At 29.0% G+C, this 23,264-nt stretch overlaps 1 protein-coding gene across 1 annotated transcript; it reads left to right on the top strand.

The window, feature by feature from the left end:
• Positions 1-4,290: 4,290 nt before the first annotated feature.
• On the top strand, positions 4,291-22,475 carry LOC148236831 (ATP-binding cassette sub-family G member 4). Its single transcript, XM_088182760.1, has 12 exons — positions 4,291-4,541; positions 13,690-13,987; positions 16,720-16,890; positions 19,222-19,358; positions 19,427-19,572; positions 19,643-19,881; positions 19,956-20,203; positions 20,276-20,444; positions 20,520-20,620; positions 21,061-21,216; positions 21,288-21,490; positions 21,564-22,475. The coding sequence occupies exons 2-12, from the start codon at positions 13,732-13,734 to the stop codon at positions 21,700-21,702; spliced, it is 1,965 nt and encodes a 654-aa protein (XP_088038886.1). The 5' UTR covers positions 4,291-4,541; positions 13,690-13,731; the 3' UTR covers positions 21,703-22,475.
• Positions 22,476-23,264: the final 789 nt, after the last annotated feature.

The raw sequence follows: 23,264 nt of genomic DNA, 5'->3' as shown, positions 1-23,264 counted from the left end.
CCTCTGAAATTATTTTTCGTTTAAAAATGTCTGAGATAATATTTTTTTAGCTTAGCAAGATTCATAAACTAACAAAAAATCTCAGATTACCTCTTTTTAGAGCCCGGAGTGCTGAATATTCTTGGACCGACCCTGAGTTAATTAAGCTCAAGCATAAAATAATAAGTGAAAAGGGGAGTCGCTTAGGGGATCGTGGAATTCGTACAAAGTGGAAAGCAATTTTTACAAAAAATAAATCACATTTAAAATTAATATACATATACTGCCACTTTCTTTGAATAATATTTCAATTTATTGTACTTTTTTTACGTAAAAATCATTCAAAAATAACTGTTTAATAATATTAGACAACTATCCTATATTCTTACACTGCATCGGTTTTCGTATTTGGCGACGAGTGGTAATTAGACACAGATTGAGCCGCTGCAGTAGTATTTTATCAGTAATAGAAAAAAAAATTCTGTTAGGAGTTGCATTATAGTGAATTATCTTACGCTGTGGCTACTCTTTTTTATTCCACTTTTATATCTTTATCCTTCTAAGAATATATGAATCTTTAATTTTAAATTTCTCTTATAGAAGTGTGATCCAACTTCAGTTTCCGAACTTTCTTAAAAAATCCCCACACAAATTTAAGGATATCATAATTTTTTTTTGTAAGTTGAACATTTGCTGTAGCTCATATATTGTTAAAAATAATTGCATCTGAATTTTATACAGGTGTAGGTAAAAGTCCAGATGTAAAAGGCGCCAAAGGGAGCCATACAAAAAGTCCAAAAGCTGCGAATGCCGACGAATCGACAATTCTGTATCTTCGGCCACATTTCAATTTACAGCAGCAATATTATTGACTAAACAGACGCCACGATGATGCACAGGCCTTATTCTATCTTCAACGCTTCAAGTCTCTTAAATTTTTTTATAACGTTGCGAATTGTTCGCTCAGTAGGACGATGAAATTGATCATATACTTCACGTAAATTTCCATACAATTTAACACGTTGAGCGATGGTTAAGCGATCCATTTCGTAAATGTGTTGTTGCAGACTAACGTTTGCCACTTTGAACATGCGTGATTATTGACAGCTGTCTGATTCACAGTGCTGCCAACATTGTAAGCTCGAATTGGATCAACCTATATTTTAAATATTATATGCATTCGTTGCTTTATAATTTATGTGATGATAAATATATAATTGCCCAATAGCAAAATGCTCTTCCTTTGTTGATTCCAAGAATTTTCGAAATAAATGTTTTGTTCTACTTATTGTTATATTTCTATTATATTATATCTAGTTCACATTATACATCATCGAAGAATGTTTGATTGATGTCTAAAAAACAATTTCGCAACAATCTTGACCAAGTGGACTTTTTCCGGTTTATATAATGCAATTATTTCTAACATATATGTATGTATGTATATAAGAACGTATAAAAAATATCGGACAATTTGACGCTATCTGACACAAATGTCATCGTTTGAACCTTGCACATTGTACTACAAATGTACCAAAACGTCAAGGCAAACAAAAATGCGATCAGATTAATAATATAAATCGAGCGGGGCACACTTTTTGGTAACAAAATAAATATTCAATTATCGCAAATGACACATAAACATAATATTTTTTCTTTTACCAAAATATTTATCAAGCATGTTTGTTATTGTTAGTTATAGTTGTTGTTATGAATTCTTTACGTTTCAATATTTATATTATTATTAGATATATATTTATAATATATTACTTAGCAAATTTATTTTTAGCCATATTGAAAAACGGATTTTCTTTGCATTTATAAAAATAAGCTATTCAACAGAGACTATTATATTATACATTTTTTTTATAATGTATTATATAATATAATAGTATGTGTCACACTTTCACATATCTCACAATAACAATATTAATATATTTATTTAAATCTACGACTGAGATAATAGCTTAAATACACGTTACTAATGGAATCAATGAACCATTTGATCTTTTAAAATCTTCAATGTATGTAACACAATATATTACCTTTAATATTGAAGGTTCAGTGAAACCGTAAAATAATATTACCATTACTAACATACTTTTTGTCGATTATGTTAGCTTTCTGATGACTTTTTAACCGATACGATGTTACTGTAAAATATTGATTTTTATTTAATAAATATACACATACATAATCGACGATTAAATCTACACAAATATTAAAATAACCACTTTACATTATGATTACATCGTCTGTCATTATAACAATTATATAATAGAGTCGAACGATTATTCAATAACCTTAATAATTATCTTATGTGCGTGTGTTTGAAAACACTTTATTTAAATTGTTAAATATATACATATATTATTATAATATAACATTTTACCCATTGAAAAAACTGCGAAAAGTTAACTTAACTCTCAATGAACGTTATATAATTTAATAAATGATCTAATTCAACATTATATTTTAAAATGTTACTTACACACAGTTTTAGAAACCTGTTATTAAAATATATTTAAACATAATTGTAAAAATCGTTTATCGCCATCTCTCATCATAATCCAAAATCGATTTTTACCCTCGAAGAAAGATATTTGAGGAACATTTTGGCAACTGGCCAACTTCTTTCACTTGTGATTAATTTCATCTTAAATTTGTGTGTACGCAAATCGCGTCAAAAGTCACAATATTTTTAAAATTACTTTGCTAAAGTGAGAAAGTGATTCTGAAAGCTATAATAATCGAATTAATTAAATAAATAACTATATAATAATATTACACATACACTGTACCGACATATAGTTTAAATGATTAATTATATAATTTAGTTCGTGGGAATCGATAAATCGACTTTTTTTATGAAAATCAGATAACTTCGACGTCTAAAATATATAATATAACATGCTATTTAATACTTAGTATATCACATATCATAAAAGGTTTTGTTTTATTGAATGATTTTATTCGAGTGTCATTGCTATATAATATTTTTATTACACTTAATGCTGACTTCCGCTACACAATTGCTGGTACAAGAATTATAACGGATGTTGATGATGGTCAGGAAAATATGGAATCGCTTAATTGACAGTTTGAGAATATGTATTTATAAATCAAAATAAATCGAATTGAGAAATAGGTGTATCTTTCAAAACATAATATGACAGCTTGTTAAAATTAAAATTATGTTAATAATCTCTAAAAAATATTTATTTAAGTTTGACACCTAACATCAATTTGGATATGTAAATACAATACTAATATCAATCAATCTTTGGCCTCTTCAATTAATAACATTGCATTACTATATTGAGTTCATCTACTTTCAGAAGCTGCTTTAATGAATTATTACGAATTTACACTAACAAAAAACGAGAGGTGGCGTAACACACTTATCTCTCAATCACTCTCGTCACTTAACACGCGAGCGAAAGAAAGGGAAAAGATTTTACGGATCGGCCCTGCCTATGATTTTGAAAATGTATAAAAAAATTGATGAAGCTTTGCTGAACACAGACGAAAAAAATGGGCCTACAAAAACACTAAATAGATGACAACAGAAAATCAAAAATACTTATATTTGGAATACACATGGCGAACTGAAGATAACTCATTAAAGATAAAATGCCGGATTGAGAAAACCAGGACAATAATCACCCAAATGAAGAAGGTTATTTGCGGGTACGACTGTAGATTTTAAGAATGAGAATATAATGTGTTGTCTTCTATCTTTCTATACAAAGCAAAAGCGTGGACGCTCACAGAGCAAAAGATTAGATGTCTAAAAGCCTTTTAAGTTTGGTTTTATATACGCATAATTTGTAAAGATAAAGCATTAAACAATAAAAAAGTCATGTGGTGTATTATCCCGAAAATATTAATTTTCCCATCTTTTCATTGTTAGACCCTCTGAAAGTGGTTTTGAAATAGTACCTTTTTATTTAGGATACTACCACTATTTAGGATATTAGTAAATAAGACAAATGTAGGCAGAATGATTGCCAACAACCAATAACAGATAGGCACATAAAAATATATTTATAATATGTTACATAATGATATATTTACAAGTATATCTCGTCTATATCGTATGATATAAAAATCTAAGAGTTAATAAAAGTATTAAACTTAAAACTTATAAGCTAAATTTATTGCAGAACTATTGTTCGGAGAAATAATTTTATAAGAGAATAATATATGTCGCTTACAATAGAAGAAAACATTTTTTTTAGTCAGTTGAGAGCCACTGAGTCACAGCTGATGCATTGTTTATAAGGAAAGCAAACGTACAAGCATCAGCTTATTCATCTGACGGCAGGCGAAGTTGTCGGACGTTCCGAGGACGAACTGGACTATTTAGTTCAGTGTTTCCACAATCTCGGAAACTATTCAATTAAAAACAGTAATAATTAGTTTCGTGCGCTCGCGTAATCTACTAGTTTCGTAACAAAGTGTAAGTGCGTTCTTCAATTCGTTAAAAACAAAGCAAAAATTGGAGAATCATCGAAGCGGAAACAGTGAAAGCGATTTGTTCTTATTCTATTCTACATAACGTGAGTACCAGTTTATTTTATAATGATATATTATTACTTGTGAAAATTTGAGGGGAACGTAATAATCTTCATAACATGTTCCATTGATAGATCTATCATTGTTTGAATCATATCTCGAGAAACAATTTCGATCTTACGATACCGTTAGATCTTTATTTCGTTTATGAGATTGTGATTTTGTAAAATATGCTCAAAATTTGCTGATAATGTTTTCGCACAATTATCGCAATCTAATCACATAAGAATGTACTAAATAATGATCGATGACGTCAATTATGCATTTATTTATATATCGTTTGGTTTTATATGGTTGTTATTTAAGCGTTAAGAAGTTAATCAATCAATTTGTCCGATCTAATGACGCGATACTGAACCAAAACAAAATGAGCATTACATATTTCTATTGGATATCATTAGAGTTGATTTTCAGGTTATTTATTAATATAATATGTTTTTATATGATTCGTTTCATTAACTTAAAAATCTTCAAAAACCTTAGATAATATTGACATCATTAATTATATTTATGTAGTCCATAAATAATTAATTTAAATCTGATAGTAATTTTGATGATAATAATAATTCGAAATATATATAATTATATATGATATTTAACACATAAATATTGACATACCATAATTATCACTATAAAATCTTTGATTGTTATTTTTATATAATAAAAAATAAATACCATTAATTTTTCGTAATTGATAATTTTCTCTTTAAAGTAGTTCAGATTTTTTTCCAATTAACAAAACATTTTTGGAGTGCACTATTTGATGTAATCTTTGACTCACTTTATTTCATTTTAGCTCAATTTTATTTATGGGAACAGGAAATAGTCACAAGAAGGCATATTTGGTAAATATTGTACATACGACGGTGTCGTTTCGTGCTAAAATTCTCGAATTAGTAATTAAGTGTGAGCCGGTGCGTTATCGTGGTGCAAAGTCAAATATTTGTTTACTCACAATTCTGGTTGTTTTTCGGATTACTTTAAGCAAACGGTGTAAATTGCAATTAAATTATCTTTATTAATCATGCAATCTGGTGATAAGAATTCGTATTAGTATCTGTTATAATAAAAAAAGAACAGAAAACCTTGACCTTTGATCGAACTTGTTGTGGTTTTTTTGGTCTTGGTTCTTCAAAGCACTTCGGTTGAGATGATTGGATCTTTGTTTCGTTATAACCATACAACAATACAATGATTGCTTAAAAAAATATTCAGGAAACAACTTTGACTGCCACTTATTTCATGCCCAAAACGTGTTAATATAGTTTCGTAGGAACCTTATGAAAAAATAATCTCCCGAATAGGCCATCTTCATAGCCTTCTTAAAAAAGTTTGTTCCATTCTTTTTTATAAAAAAATCCCTACAAAACTACAGTTTAACTACACTTAAATACACTTTAAAAGTAACTACTTTAAACGCAAAATTTAATACAAATTCATTGCTAAAAATATAAAAAAATACAAATCTGTCTATTCTGTGCCAAAATTTCATGATCCGCCATCAAAAAATATAAGTCTTCCTTAAAATAAATATTTTTTTGTGTATTTCGTTATAAACTGTTTTTTTCTGATATATTATGAATCTTAAAAAATTCTGCGCAGCCTGAAACTTTCGGATGTTGCAGTAATTATCTCTTATTTTTAATTATAGTTCTTTTTAACCTATTTTTTAATAATTATTGCCTTAATTAAAATATTTCAAATTTATATTTAACAGCAAAATATCTATCATATTTTAAGAAAAGTTTTAAATATTAAATTTTACTAATAAATCAAAATTGAATATAGTGGTCGACAAACGATTTCTAAATATGGTTACTTTTACTGGTTGTTGACATTACACGGTAGGAGTTTCCTGTACAATTACGTTTTACAGCTTTTCTTTGTTTATCTTTTAACGTTGATCTGATATACTATTATCTGACTCAATAAACTCTTCTTGGCAAACATCTGCCCAATTTATTTTTAAAATCACTATTGACTATTTATAAAGCATCTAATTTTGTTATAAGATTATTATGATTTTATATTAAAATTTGATACCACACCTAGTATTGATTAAAGTTTTAAATTACTTACTTATGCTCAATATATGTATAATGATTCATAGATAATATCGTATTCATTCTATCTTGAAACATATGGTATATAATAAATACTATGCCTTCGAGGTCTTGAAATACAACAATTAGATATCGTCATTTTACTTTTATATTTACTGAATAAAAAAAGCCATGTGTATTGTTTTCATCCATCGATAAAATTTATATTATTTAGTTTGAAGAGCAATATTATTATTATACAATAATGATCTTAATTTATTGTATTTATAAATGTAGATATAACATTTATCGAAATTATAAAACATGCGGAAATTCAGTAAATAAATTATAAAATAAAAATAGCGTTTGCGAAGTAAGAATAACCATTAAATCGTTGATAAAACAAAATCGTAAATATGATAATAACATGCAAATACTGCAAATATATATTTATATAAACGTACAAGCAACTTTTATCGCAAAATGGCAGTAGCTGTAATAAATGTATTATCGGAACAATATCCAGGTTCATTGGTCGCTATAGAAAACGGCGAAAACAACAGAAAACGCTTAGCACGCAGTTCCATAACCTTCCTCACTTTGACACTAATTAGTCAGTAGTTAATAAGTAAAAATAAACAATAGAATGACGTTTACATATTTTTACGATCAGTTAGAGGTAGAAGTTTTGATTAGGTTTTATTAGATCAATGTATGTACATATATAGAACTATGAACTGTTAAAACTGTTGAAATTTAAACATATTATTTTTAAGAAGTACTGATTTTCCAGACATCCATTGGCTATAATTATCAGGATTCAATAAATAATATGATGGAACATATGAGAACAAACTTTGCCGTCCGGACGGCGGCCGTAAATGACGTCCGCACGGCGGCTGCTGTCACGTACAGCTGGCATATTTGCGCGCGATCGAAAAATGTGCCAAATAATCCCAATTTTTAAATTGTCATATTATTAAAATTACGCTACTGATAATTATAAAAATTTGTGTGAGCACTCACCAATACAATATCAGTGAAAACTTTTCGGTCGTAAATATTCAATTTACGCAAAATCTTTGTCGGCTTTTGCAAAATGCCATAAGGCATAAAAATGATACTTCCGAATACGCCACATCTGTGACTATCCTAGAATTTGTCGCCATCGATTCTAAATAAGAATTCGTTATGGTGTGACATTTATATAAACCGATCTAGGAAAATACATAAGGGTATTCGAAACGATTTTTTTAAACAAAATCAAGTACTACTAATTATTTTTTAATTATTTAATTTTATATGAAAAAAATATAATAACGATATCTGTTAGAATAATATACTATCAAAAATATAATTAATCCCTTTTGGTGCCCTAAAATATTCAAATATGTCAGTAAGAGTCTGTTGAAGTCCCCGATAAGCATGTGGTACTATAACTTGACCACGTGACCACGATGCAGTGCTCGTCATGTGCGTTGACCATAGGACGCCTACGCGCATACTGAAATTGAACTGAGCTACTCATTCTATCTCAGTTTGCGAAAAACCATATCATTATCTCTCTCACTCTCGTCACTTAACACGCGAGAGAGCTACAGGGGAAGTATCTCACCGCTCGCGCTCGAAAGAGCAGCTCCGACTTCGGTCCGTTTGCCGACAATGTTCGGAAGCGCTCGACTGAATTACCCCCACTTTACCTCCCTCCGAGATTTTAGGGCGGGCAGAACCGAACTCGACCGAAGTAACCCCGAAGTGACCCACTATATTCTCCGTCCTTGGCCAACCTTGGCCAACTTCCAGAGAGTGTAGTGCAGGCATAAGAATTTAGGTAGTGGTTGACGATAATAAAATAATCGAAACTTCAATTAATATTGCTTGAAGTCTAATATACGATTTTTTAACGTAAGCTTTAAGAACCGACATTCTCGTCTACGAGCTGGAACGAAGTGTTACCATTGTGCAGCGTTTCAATTGAGATCAAACCTTCATAAAAAATATCAATATATAAATTATGTTTCTAAACTTCAAATTCTTTCTTTAGTAATAAATAATATTTCGTGGATCTTCATGATCAATATGTACAGTTCGTTCACACGCATATACGTACGTGAGAATGAAATAACACATTTCAATGACCTCTCAAGTGATTTGAGCATTAAAAATGTCTTCTGAAACAATGGGATTGGCAAAAAGCCCGCGGTGACGGGACAAAACGAAAAAATGTTATCCAGTCCGTAGAGTTTCAGTATCACGAAGCTTTTGTCTCAGCACGTGGAGTTAAGACGAGTCAAAAGTCAAGGTAGATTTAACTCTATAATTCATGTTAAAGATCAAGTTCAAATTGTTATAAAGACTAGTTGTGTAAAAGATTGGATTAAATATTCAATTAAATATATTAGAAAAATCGTTCGACTATAAAAATTTGTGCAAAAATTCGCACTTTGCACCTCTTACGAAAAACCGTTTTGTTATATTTACATATCAAACAATTGACGTAATAGAAAGTTAACTCATCGGTTTCCAAAATGCAAATGCACCAGAAAAAATAATGAAGCATACTATTTCCAAATCATCTCCCATCCATTGAATAGAGGCTGTGCAAACAATCAGTTTTTCGTGTGAAATGTGGTAACCTCTTGATCGGACAAGGTTGTAATAATTGCGCGCGATACGAAAAGGTTGACTTTCACTGGCCCTGTGGTGAAGCATTTATAGCGAAAAATAGTTCAAAAGAGTAACGTTTCGGACGTACGTAGAGTCGATCGCCTTGAATTATCAATCCATGTAATTAGTACATATTTTATAGTACAACAGTCATTATATTACTTACATGCTTTGAAATCAAGATTGTTTATATCTACACGTGTACTATTAAATTTACTACTTTAATATTTATTGTATTGAAAAATAAAGAAACATTAGTTTGTTTTAATTTCAGCGAATCAATACCTGATTTAGGACAGTGACACTAGCGTTGAGTTTAACGTGTTAGTATAAGTTTATTGGTATTGATATAATATATAAACGCTTAGTTGTTACTAATAATTTAATATTTTAATCACGGCATTTCTGAAATTGGCCATACCATTTGTGCTGTAGTACTTACTACGTAGCGTAATCTCCATGTCATCTCGAAAATAGGATTGATCTCTTGGGTTTTATGTGACTGTTTAGCTGGTCCTGGTCGACAATCATAGGAAATCGGTTTTTTTCTCGTTTATTCGGAGTCGTTTTGGCATTGCTTTGCTTTGTTCGAGTTCGGCGGAAATCTCGTTTATTCCAAGTCGAAAGCGAAGTAGCAGATCTGTGTTATGTTTTAAGCAAATATATCCTTAGCGAAAGTGATTTAGTATTGGGGTTATATATCTTTGAGAATTGTGGAAAGTCCAACATTGCATCCAGTTCTAAATCATCTTACCAATATCGATGGTTATATTCGGAAACAAACTATTTGTTATTATATAATATATAGTTAGACTATATCTGCGTACGATGATTTGAAAATCGGTAAAATTGGGAACTTAGTATCTCTTCGATGGAGATATGGAACGCATTCCGTCGCATTATGCACCGACCCTTCGGCTTTGTAAATGTTGTCTCAGTTTTTTTAAATTGATTTAAGTGTTAAAGGATATCTTTGCTGTGATACGCAATTTTTAAATAAACGCTCATAAAGTCCAAAGATCAAAAATAATGTAATTAATTTCAAAAGCTTTCAGCAATTACGGTTGGTCCAGGCAATTTAATTATAATTTTTTTCTCTATTTATATCAAAATTTGCATGTCTACAATGATTATTATATCGGGTGTTGAACTTTGTATGTTCGTACCAAGTCGGGATATACCACATTCGGGATTCTAACCCTTTGAGATATGAATTTTATTTTTTTATGCGGCACGGTTTTACGATGGAAAATTATGAAAAAACATTCAAACCAAATTTCTCAGAAAAAAATAATTCAAACTAAAAATAATAAAATCGTACCGTCGCTGTAGAATTGTGAACGATCGGTTTCTTAAGTAAATATAAACTTTAATTTTAATCTTAATTAGTTAATGAATACTTTCCTATAAATGTATATATTAAAATTTATTTTATTCCGTAATCACATATGTAATATTTTTAGACCGACAGTAGTAATTGCTAATTAATTATAATCAATACATTTAATTGTATCATTAAAGGAGGTATGTTTCCTGTTAAAATATTTCGATCTTTACTTCAATATTTTCAAACGTATTATATAATTTGCATGCTAATAGAAACAACAAAGCGATTATATCATTTACACGATTTATGATTTCATACTTCAGTTCAATAACTCCGGTTCTTTAACCTTCATTAACCGCAAAAGTAGATCACTTAGATATTACCACACAAGTGATTTTATTCTCTATTTTGCTCGAGAATAATTTGTGATTTATCATTTAAAATAACTGGTTAAAAATGTCATTCGTTTTATCGCGCGTATTTATTGCGAAAATTAAAATAATGATCTGAATCATTGTTAGGTTCCAAAGATCGTGACTTTGAAACATATCTATTTTTATGCGATAATATTATTTTTTGCTCAAACATAATAAAAATATATTGTTTTTGGTGAGATTTCCTTTACACGAATCGAACAGGTAAAAGTCGACGTTTTCTTCATTAGTCATCGGAATTGTTAAAAAAGCTCTAAACAAACATATCGAGCGAATTAAGTGCTAACATATAAAAAAACTTTATTTGCTAACCTTGAGCATGATTTGTTAAATGAATGAACTTTGTACATCCAAAATGAGCTTCAACGGTTCAATAGTTGTGTAATATATGTACAGATTAGTTATAGCCTCTCTTTTCCTTTCATCTAGAAAGATATGTTAAAATTAGAGGTATTCAAAGCCTCACATAGATAATATATTTTTGACACTGCAATCGTTACTTAGCTCAATAATGTTTTATAATAAAAGATTTGTTCAGTTTCTAAGAAAAGTCCTTTGACTTTCAACTAGGGCTGTGGAGTCGGAGTCGGAGTCGTTTTTTCTAATTTTCTTTAACCCTTTAAGAGTTATTTTATTTATTTTTTCATAAGTAATTCTGTTGTTATTTATTAATTATTATTTTATTATAAAAAAAATCGCTGATTCTATTGATTTATTTTACTAATTTTTTGTATTAGTATTTTTTAATAATACTTTTCTATAAATAAAAATTCGTTAATTTATTTTATATATTTATTATATAATATTTGTTTTTTATGTTTTTTTTATATAAATACAGAGACTTTCAGTATTTTTTATAACTATTATTTATTATGTTAATTTATTTCGTACCCTTTAATTTATTGGTATTATTCTCTATATAAATCATATACTCTAAATCAAATTAAAATAATATATATATATATATAAATATAATGTTTTTTATTTATTATCGGTTATATGTGGGGTACCTTTAAACAGTAAAAGATCGACCGCCGTACATGTACGGCGATACTCCTCAAAAGATGAACACGTTAAGTGCGCTAAGGGGCGTTTATTTTTCGTGCTTAAAATAATCAAATCTGATTTAAGAGCTTCTATAAACACTGACTTATTAAAAGTAATTATTTGTTTTAAATCTAAATTAGTTTAAATTACGGATGAAAAATACTAAATTTAGATATAGTATTATTAAAGATTTAAGATTAGATTTAGTCAACCTAGCAAAATTAAGCCAACGAAACAACCTTTTTCCTTGCGTGTAAAATTATTATATTTATTTTATTTATATTAATAATGTATCATTCTATCATATTTTAATATTTTATTTTATTTAACGTACATATATTATGTTTATTTTTTTATTAAATTTATTTTTTGTATTTATTTTTTAATATGTATATAATTATAATTAGTCAATAAAGGTGAATTAGGTAGACGTGGCCTTTTTTGGTAAATGATTTTTTAACCCTTTCATTTTTTTTTCAAGTTTAAAATCATTGACGTTATTTTCATTGCTAGTAAATATATGCTAACAAAAAATAATTTTATTAAAATTGTTAAAATCAAATTTAGAGTTAACTGTTAAATTTGAAATTGGGGTATAAAAACTAAAAATATTATAAATTAGGCAATTTTTTAGCCATAAAGATAAGGTCTTCTAATTTTAATTAAATATACAATTGTTTTTAATTTTAATACAATATATAGCTCAAATTCTTTATTCCTTACTTCTGTTTCGAAAAAGTTAAAAATTATTATAATATATTTAAAGATAATTTTTAGGATCTAGATTATGAATTTATGAATTCGATTTAAAATTAGAAAATAAATCTTGGTGTTTTTAAGTAAAAAAAATATTGTTTGTTATAACGGTTTATTTTTTGCTAACGTATGCTAAAGCTGTAATTTGTTTTTATTATTTCGCTGCAAAAAATCAATCTCATACCTTTTATATAAAAAAGACTGGCATTTTAACTAGGCAAACTTATTTTTTTAATTATTTTAATAAACATAATTAGTCCTATATTTATGAAAAAATATTTTGTAAACATAAATTGTGTTTTACAATAATTCAATTATACATAACCATTATAATCTACAAATTATTACCAAATAACATAGTATACCTTTTCATATAATAATTATTGTATAAAAGCAACATTAATTATATGATACATTGTAACGATTGATCAACATTTTATTTTATAAAATCGTTCTGATTTTAAAATCTTTAGATTATCATCGATTAGATAAGTAATTCAATTGCTTTGTTAGACTTATCAGTTTCCGTATTTTGCTCTTCAAAGTATAATATATATGATATCATACTGAAATTTGTCATTCGGAACACAATTAACGATTCACTATAAACTGATAAGTTAATCGTTCAGTTCAAAGGTTAAAATTCTGTTTATCCAACTGCGAATATTTATGCACTCGACCTTCTGAGTCCAACCAGCTGGTTATTGCTCCAACTGTTAGTATATGTCAAGGACTCATGCAGATTTAATCGCAAGTTTTATAATTTTTCTTTAACATTCACCTTGCGAACACGATGCAGTTTTAATCATCATCGCCATGCCTAAAGTACTATTAATCATATTTTATGTTTTGATTTCAGATCGACCATTAAATGTAGTTTGACCAAATCGACAAATCAATCATGGCTATGGCTCTACCGGCACTAAACGGAACGGTGCTGTTGGAAGGGTGCTCTTCTGGTTCTAGTCAAACGACCAAATTCGTAGAGATAGAGACTAAATTTATACAGAGCAACGCAAATGGTAACCAGACATACGAGTCCAAGAATGAGATTATTCCTGGACTCATACCAAAGGCTCTTGTGCAAATTCCTAAAGAGTCGGTCGATCTGTATTTCGAGAAGATAAAATATACAGTCGAATTGGGTTTTAGAAAAGGTAAGATTTTTATTACTATATTTTTAATAGGATCACAGTAAATTAATGCCATGAATTATTATAACTATTAACGACCAACATAACTATTAATTACCAGCATTGAGCCAATTATCAAGCTGCATTATATTATAATAAAAAAAATCCAAGAATAGTTTCACATTAACAGCACGATAGGCCAATGGAATAAGTCAGTGACTAATACCTAAAAGACCTGGGCTCGGATCCCATATTAAAACAAACACTGCTGACATGAAGGAAAGGGCAAATCATATTCCATTTTATTTTATTTTTATTATATTTAGAAGATCTATATTAGTAACTATTATATAAATATAATTACGATGAACCATCACAGATAGTTTTCTCATAGTGACAGATCTATGTAATAGTTTTTACTTAATAAAATAGTCATTGAAAATCATTAGCTTTTAAATCGATTTTGATTTGGTGTCTCGCTATTTACTTATAGGTATTAATTATGTTTACCCCCATTGTAACGCATTGGGATAACGCCTATCATGTTACAGCAAAACATTAACAAGAAATAGATAAATTAATATAATGCATATAGTTTCGCATTGATTAGATGAATTTAATGACAAAAACACAAATGTTGTTTTAGATAATTTCATCATCTTACGTTTTAGAATCAAACAAACGTTTTTTTTTATTTTTTACTTAAAAACTGTATCTAATTATAACACTACAGTTTTATTATTACGTATTGTCTTATAATAAACAGTAGGTAAAATCATTTGAAACGGAACAATATTTTTTCTCAACTAAAATCATTTTCGATTAAAAACAGGCTTTAACCTTCAAAGATAAATGTCAAGCACATATTTCCTATACAGTTTAACACATTCTTGTCATAAATTATATATTTGACGTCGATATTAATAGGTTTATTTCTTATAGCCATACATATTTGTACAAAGATGTGATTAAAACATAACAATAATTTTTATTTTTATAAAAAACTTATTATTTGATACACTTATGCCAAAGAGTCTTCCAATCTGTAAATCATTAGTCATTTTCAGCTTACTCAGCTATTTTGCCATTATCTGTTCTATGGTCGCAAAAATTTGTCCTTTAATGTCATATTTATCTGCTGGCATTAACGTAGCAACATCAACGGTATTATTTCTATGGATTATCTTATTGATGATATGCTATTATAATAATTTGAATAGGACTATACTGTTTTAGTCGAAGAAAACTATAAGGAAACCCTTGACATTCGATGGATCTTGACTTGCTTTTATTTCTTTTGGCTTTTAATAGCGCTTCCATTGCGACGATTGGACCTTTGCTTCAATGTCATAACCATACACGTTTGACATAGTGGTACCAAAAGAAAATAAAATATGAGCTTAACTGTGAATTCAGTATTTTTATACAATTATAAAATACTAGAATTTTTAATAAATAAAATCATAAGTTTGTCGCACCTTACATATTATTTATCGCGTAATAGTTTAATACAAATTTTATCACAATCATGTGTAATTCCAAAGTTTGCTGATGAAAAATGCTTTTTAAATGACCCGTGACAACGATTTAGATACGAATGTTGGTCAAAGAGATCGAGAACAAAGTATATGTAAACAAACGTGAAGCATCATTGATAATGTCATAATGATAATTATCGACGAAGTAACGACTTTTACTATTACATTTCGACGAGCTTACTTCAATTGGTCTGTCTTTGTTGTCGTCTTAGAATATAAATAAATATATTCATAATACCTTTGAGCTCTTAAATATTTACATTTTGGAAGTCGTAGGAAACTTTGTATTTATTAATGTGATACGAAATGTAAACAAATCATTTTTTAAATATATGTTAATGCGAGGTAAACGACATTGTAAATAAACAAACATTGATAACAGTATCGGTTCCAGCGGGGACCGCTAAAATCTCGAGGCTTGTTATAATTTCGATAACCTTAGACTTGCATTCTGATGAGTTCATGTCAAATTAATGCACAAGAATGTTCATATAACTCATATTTTTGACATTTTTTTAAAATAAATTCCTTTAATAAATTTATTAGTTCTATTGTCAATTTTATTTATACCAATTTTTCAGTCTTGAACTCAATATCGAGCATTTTAACAATCTAAAATTGTTTCTGCTTAATGACAAAGGTCTCAAATCATATTATATAAACAGGCACTCATACCAATGATTAAAATTAATAATAAGCAATATTGATTTAACTTAAGTTCAAACATATTATAGAGAAATTAAAATTTTTTTTTGTGTAAGTCTTTATTTATTTAAATTAAATTAAAACCATCATGACCTAACAGGTTATCCTAAAGAATCACAATCGTCATAAATAAAACATATTAAATAAAAATAAAAAAAATGTATATGTACCAAACCAGCTTTAAACAGCAAGATTAAATTATTTCTATAGACATTTATGGTTTTGCATGCAATTGTGTATGGCAAATTATTTTGCATTGACCTTGAATTTATTTTTTGTACTTGCTGTAAAACCCAAAAAACGTCTAGAAAATTACTTATAATATTGGAATTGTACAAAGCTCCAATCGTCTTAAAAGCCGCATTAATTCACATGATCCACAATATATATCGCAAACCACAAAAAATCCTCTTGCCGGCCACAATGAAGATCTAATTGTATCCGAATGCGGTTTCTATTTAAAACCACAATATACATAAAAACTTTTTCTTAAAATCAATTATTATTTTTCAGGAAGTAAAGAGATCCTCCATGGAGTGTATGGAAGATTCTTGCCAGGTCAAATGATAGCTATTATGGGACCATCTGGTGCAGGGAAATCCACATTGCTGGACGTACTGTCTGGCTATCGCACAAACGGAGTACAAGGAGCAGTTTACGTCAACGGAAGAGGCAGAGAATTGAGTAGGCTTATAAATATATTTCTATTTATTAATTAAAATAAATGCTCTGATGTACTTGTTTATAACACCAAACAACTGACGTATGCAAATTTATGTGATGAATCTGCTTATATCTGTATTTTATTTTCCGCATTTAACATAATGAATTCCACTTTACAATTGATAATTTTATCTCACATACCCATAATCGTTTACTATATAATTTGTGTGCAATTAACAGAGTGTAAAAGTTGATTTATGAAGCAACCATTAAATATATGATTATTAATATACAATACTTATTACTGCACCAGCATTATATCCAAATCATTGTGCGATTTCCTCTTATTTATTTTATGTGTTATTTCTCGACATCACTTTCATATTTTTTACTTAGTCAATATAACTGATACGGAGCATACCCACATTTCAAAGGCTTTTACTTGATTGCCTTCTATATGAGCGTCCATTATTCTACTCGGTATAGAAAGACAGAGAAAACATAACAATTTATTATTGTCATTCTTAAAAGCATGCTCAAGACTTGCTCACAAAAACATTTTCATTTAGTTGATTATTGTCATGTCTTTCTTATTCTAGAATTATATATCTAGTCTGTGGTTACATTTTGTTGCATTTTCTATTATAACTCCATCTACATGGCAAATTACATGACTCCGTCAACATTTTAAGCATAGTGCGTAAGGTCTAGACTGGTAACCCAGAGGCCATGGATTCGGGTCCGGCAGCATGCTCGAATTTTTATTTATAAAACTGTGCTATTTTTTAAAAACTTACTTATATAACACTTCATAATTTTTAATAAAATATATGTCACCAATTCCCAAACTGACTGTCTTGTGCTTGTGTACGTATTTTTACAGGATTCTGCGTCTTTACTTATGCGTTTGCAGCCCTCTCGATTATCCGCATATTGGCAATAATTCGGATATCGTTTATTCATGTTCATTTTAATATTTTCATTATTCTCTAATGTTGGACTTTGTCAAACGCCTTCTCAAAATAAATTACATAAGAGTAAAACTCTTTTTTAAAGTCGAGCTTTTCTTGTTAGCAAATTTTTTCAGAAGCCAATTTGGTGATCAATTTCAATGTATACTCTGTCAAGTTCTGAAATGAATACACTCAATAAAATAGAAAGAAATACCCAAGCAGAAGTGAAACATAATATCTATATAAGTTAAATGCTTCAGAGGCGTTCAATGTTGAATGCTACTAATGATTATAACATACATATGTGCACGTGAGTATTTGTCTGTAGTTGTGAATCATTCTTAAAATCACGTAACATTCATATAATATATGTTTATAAATAATAAACTAAAACCTGTTCTTCTTACATTATGAAACAGTTTCATGCCTGTACTTTTATTTACTCGAGAAAATATTGTACTCTAACATCGACACTATTCTAATAATTACAGTAGTTTTATAAAGATCTAATTTTTAAAACGCGCCAATCATTTTTTTTTATTAAAATGTAAAGTAAACCGTTGAGTTATTGATGTATTATTGAACACCGTGTGTACAACTTCATATAAAAAAGAAACTGAAAAGTTCAACCGCCTATTTACTGAAAGGTTTTTGGTAAATATATTACTAATATCGTACTAGCTAAAATAGTTGAAAAAAATCGATATCCTTCTCTTATCTGTATCTAGGTAATAAACACATATTATATCTCATCACCATATATCGGCCTTTCTACACACATTCATCAATCGCTAACTTATCTGAAAGGTCTTCCAAAGATTTTACCACTAATATTTGACCTAAAATAGTCTTAAACTATTTGAAATAGATCAGTGATTCCCAAGCTTTTTTATGTTTCATTAGTTTGCGATTCACTGTTAGACATATACTGATTTAACCATAGCGAATTCAAAAACATTGATTAAAATAATACATTCTAAATTTGACTATTAAAAAATATTAATATTAAAAAAAAGCTTTTGTTAAAATTTTCTCAAATATTCAATGAAAAAAACGTAAAAATTGAGGCTATATATTTTATTCAACCACGATAATGAAAAATATATAAGAAAAAAAAGCACATGTATTTTTATTATTCTCTTTTTAGCAAACGCTTATGAATAATGTGTTATTGAGGCAAAGTTCTTCAAAAGGATGTTTATCTTCAAATGTAAACCATATTAAAAAGTTATTAGTTATCATTTTTTACAACCGCAGTTTGCACTGCTGCCCTCTTAGTATACGACATTAAAATATGAGTATTACAGATTGTTTTAAAATCTGATTTGTCGTGTTTTAAACTGCTTAAAATATTCGAAAATGCTATATAAATATGATTAATCTATTTATATTTTTTTAGATATGTTCAAAAAGATGTCTTGTTACATCATGCAAGAAGATCAATTACAACCATTGTTGACTGTACAAGAAAACATGGAAACGGCTGCTGATCTAAAATTGAACATGAACCTCCCGCATTATGAAAAAGCAGAAATTGTATGTTAACTAATTTTGTAAAGTACCCCTATAGTTTATTCAGTACAGTAAAATTTATTTTATTTTAGATTGAAGAAATTCTCACAACACTTGGTTTATACGAGCACCAAAACACCCGCGCTTCCAGATTATCAGGCGGACAAAGAAAAAGACTTTCAATCGCTTTAGAACTCATAAACAATCCTCTAATTATGTTCTTAGATGAACCAACTACGTAATTTGTTTATATACTATCTATAAATACTCATGTTTTATGATTTTTTATAAAATATTTTTTATCGCAGGGGTCTAGATAGCAACTCTTGTAAACAAGTCGTTTCGCAACTGAAGATTTTAGCTCAACAGGGTAGAACAATCATATGCACAATACATCAACCTGCCGCTTCGTTGTTCCAAATGTTTGATCAAGTATACGTTTTGGCCGATGGAGAATGCTTATACCAAGGAAGTACTGATAATTTGGTTCCTTATTTACAAAGTGTCGATATGCCGTGTCCAAAATATCACAACCCAGCTGATTACAGTATGTTCAATATTAATTATTTATAATATTTTAATATGAGAATGTGTTATTTTATAAAATAAAAACAATTTTAGTCATTGAACTAGCCAGTGGTGAATACGGCCCAGATAAAATAAAATCATTAGTGAACGGAATGGAAAACGGAAGGAGTCTTCAATGGTTCTCTAATCCGACTCAAATATGCGACTTGAAAACGCTGAGATCTCAAAATCCTTTATCTAAATTGAATCGCATCAAAAGTACAGAATTGGAAGAAACGCCAGAGAGTAATCAGTTCAAAGTTTTATTGAAACGTGGTATTATAAAGACACGGAAAGATACTGTACGATTCGTTTATAGCTATAAATCTTATACAAATTATTACAAATGTACTGATTTAAAAAATATTTTTCAGACCTTGACCCATCTCAGAATCCTGGTTAATGTTCTAACTGGTTTGATGCTCGGAATGCTTTTCGTCAACTCTGGAAACGAAGGTTCAAGGGTGTTGGATAATTACAATTTATTGTTCGCTATACTAATGCACCATATGATGACCACAAAGATGCTAACTATTCTTACATGTGTGTATATATAAATGTATATTTATATTTATTTTACATGTTATTCATTTAACTATGTTTTACTTAATATTATAGTTCCAACTGAAATGTCCATATTACGCAAGGAACACTTCAACAGATGGTACTCTTTACGGTCATATTATTTTGCAGTCACAATAGTAGATATTCCTATTACTGTAAGTTGTTTGTATTTATATTTACATTTATGTGGAATGAGATATAAAAGCACGCTCACAATTTATTGGCGATTCGCGATCTTCACGATGCACTAGTTCGTATCATCCTCGAATATGGCTCAACTTTCCCGTGTCCCAAAGAAATGGAGTACTCCTTGTTATTGAATAGGATTACATGGAAAATTATCAGATATCTCTACAAGAGAGAGAGAGAGAGTAATTTGTACCCTAATGACGTTAGGATCAGGCGCGTACAGTGAGATACGGGCGTGCATTATATACGTTCCGCACACCCACTTTTTCTCACTCACTCTCGTCACTTAGCAGGCGAGCGAGCGAAAGAGAATGTATTCCACCGTATGCGCCTGGCTAGGATATAATGCCATAGCATTCTCGACGATGTTTCTAAATACACTATAAATAAATAAATTGATTTTCAGATATTGTGTTGCTTTCTATTTTCAATAATAATCTACGGAATGTCAGCACAGCCATTAGAATGGATCAGATTTTCAATGTTCTTTACCATTTCGCTATTGGTTGTATTTGTGGCTCACAGTTTTGGACTGATGATTGGCGCAATATTTAACGTAGTTGTAAGTAAACTATATTATAATAGCCACAAAATATATAAACATACTTTTAAATAATATGATGCGTGTTACAGAATGGCACATTCATTGGTCCTACTCTATCGGTACCTGTGATGATGTTTGCTGGATTCGGCGTGACTCTTCGCGATTTACCAGAATATCTATACTGGGGCTCATACGTATCGTATCTAAGATATGGATTAGAAGGCTACGTAGGAGCTATATACGGAGAAAATCGACCTATACTCGACTGTGCTGAAAAATATTGCCACTATAGGTATAATACAATAAAATATATAAATATATTTTAATACATACATATTTTAATGTTTGATCTCCGACGTTTATAGATATCCTCAGAAATTCTTGAATGAGATTGCAATGAGCGGTGATCAATTTTGGAAAGATGTTTATGCATTATGCATAATTGTCGTAATCATGAGGATTATGGCGTATTTTCTCCTAAAGTGGAAATTGGCTTCGAGATAAGTTGTGGATATTGAAAACTATTTTCATTTCATACAGGGTTTTTTATAAGTAAATAATATAATAGATTTATAAAATAAAGGCTTGGTCACACCAAAGCGAGTCGTTGGGCGCAATTGTCCATCAAGGTGTGTACAGTTTCGCTACAGAACCTAAGATGAAATAATATTGAAATTTGTTACATTTTTCCACATATAACATTTATATTTTTTATCTACTGTTTCAACACCTATCTTGGTGTTTATTTAATAAAAAGTTATTTTTGTGTAAATAATAAACGTTTACGAAGAAATGAAGACTTGTGCATGTGATAATAAAATATACGCATTTTATATATATATATTTATTTTAAGCTATGTTTAAAGTTTAATTTGAAGCAATATTTAATCATAAAAATATGATAAAAGTATTAAAACACATAAGATATTGTTCTTAAAAAGATAACTGTGTTTTTAAATATAATGTATCAAATTATTATGATGTGTATACATATATAATACATATATTGTATGTTTTTAACCATTGACAATGAAATGTTGTGATATTATTTTTGTATAAATAAAGGGGAATTGCATAATAATAAACAAAACTGAAAATCATTACGATTGGTAAAATTTTATGAATTAGCTACATTCCAATTTAGCAATGATTTTTTTATAAAATTTGATAATGTATACATTGTATTTTTTAAAGTAGTGAATTCTAAATGGCGGAGAATTATGTAGCTATTTTTATAGCAGTATAAATAATTTTACTATTAAATATATTTTAATTATGTTTCGCTTTTTATTACATTTTACATTAATATCAGAGGCGAACGGTGAGATACATTCCCTTTCGCTCGCTCGCGTGCTTCGCACGTCCTTATCTCTCACTCACTCTCGTCATTTCACCAAACCTTAGAAACTTTTAAAGTCTTTTGTAAGTAATGGACAGTAATTGTAACGATGTTCTTTTACATACCATGGTGCGATGGCTAAGCAGAGAGAAATGTCGAACGATTGTTTTCTTCACAGCGAACACTACAAAGAACAATAAAATTAACAGAGAACTGAATAATGGTGGATGGTGTGACATCACTTTCTGTGTGACATCACAGAAAAATTGACGATCTCAGTTGTAATTTACAGAGTGAAAATAAAATCATTTTGCAAATAGCTAATAAATTATTTTCTTTTGAAGACAAATAAACAATGAATCATCTTATTCTAAAATGAAATATGTAAAGAACATATCTAAAAATCGACTTATTGATGCTCACCTTGATGATGTATTAAGAGTAGCTTATACTAATCAGGAACTAAATTTGAATAGCTAAAATTTGTTTTAACGTCAGAATCACATTCATTTTTTAAAAAACAAACAAATAAATATTTGTGGATACATTTGTATTTTTGTGTATTTATACCTATTTATATAATATATTTATTGTTTGTTGTGCGACCAGCAAAACATATACAATATCTGTATTTGGGTCTGAGTATGACTGATTTAGAGGATCTTCAGATATTGATAAAAAATAATGGTAAATTTCTTAAAATTATCGAGCTGATTGTTGTGCGATA

Source organism: Plectrocnemia conspersa, unplaced genomic scaffold (assembly GCF_051122295.1).
Source record: "Plectrocnemia conspersa isolate PC_06_02 unplaced genomic scaffold, ASM5112229v1 ptg000003l, whole genome shotgun sequence".
Lineage (NCBI taxonomy): Eukaryota > Metazoa > Arthropoda > Insecta > Trichoptera > Polycentropodidae > Plectrocnemia > Plectrocnemia conspersa.
The sequence above is the reverse complement of the archived record's forward strand: the minus strand, read 5'-3'. Positions and strand labels throughout refer to the sequence as shown.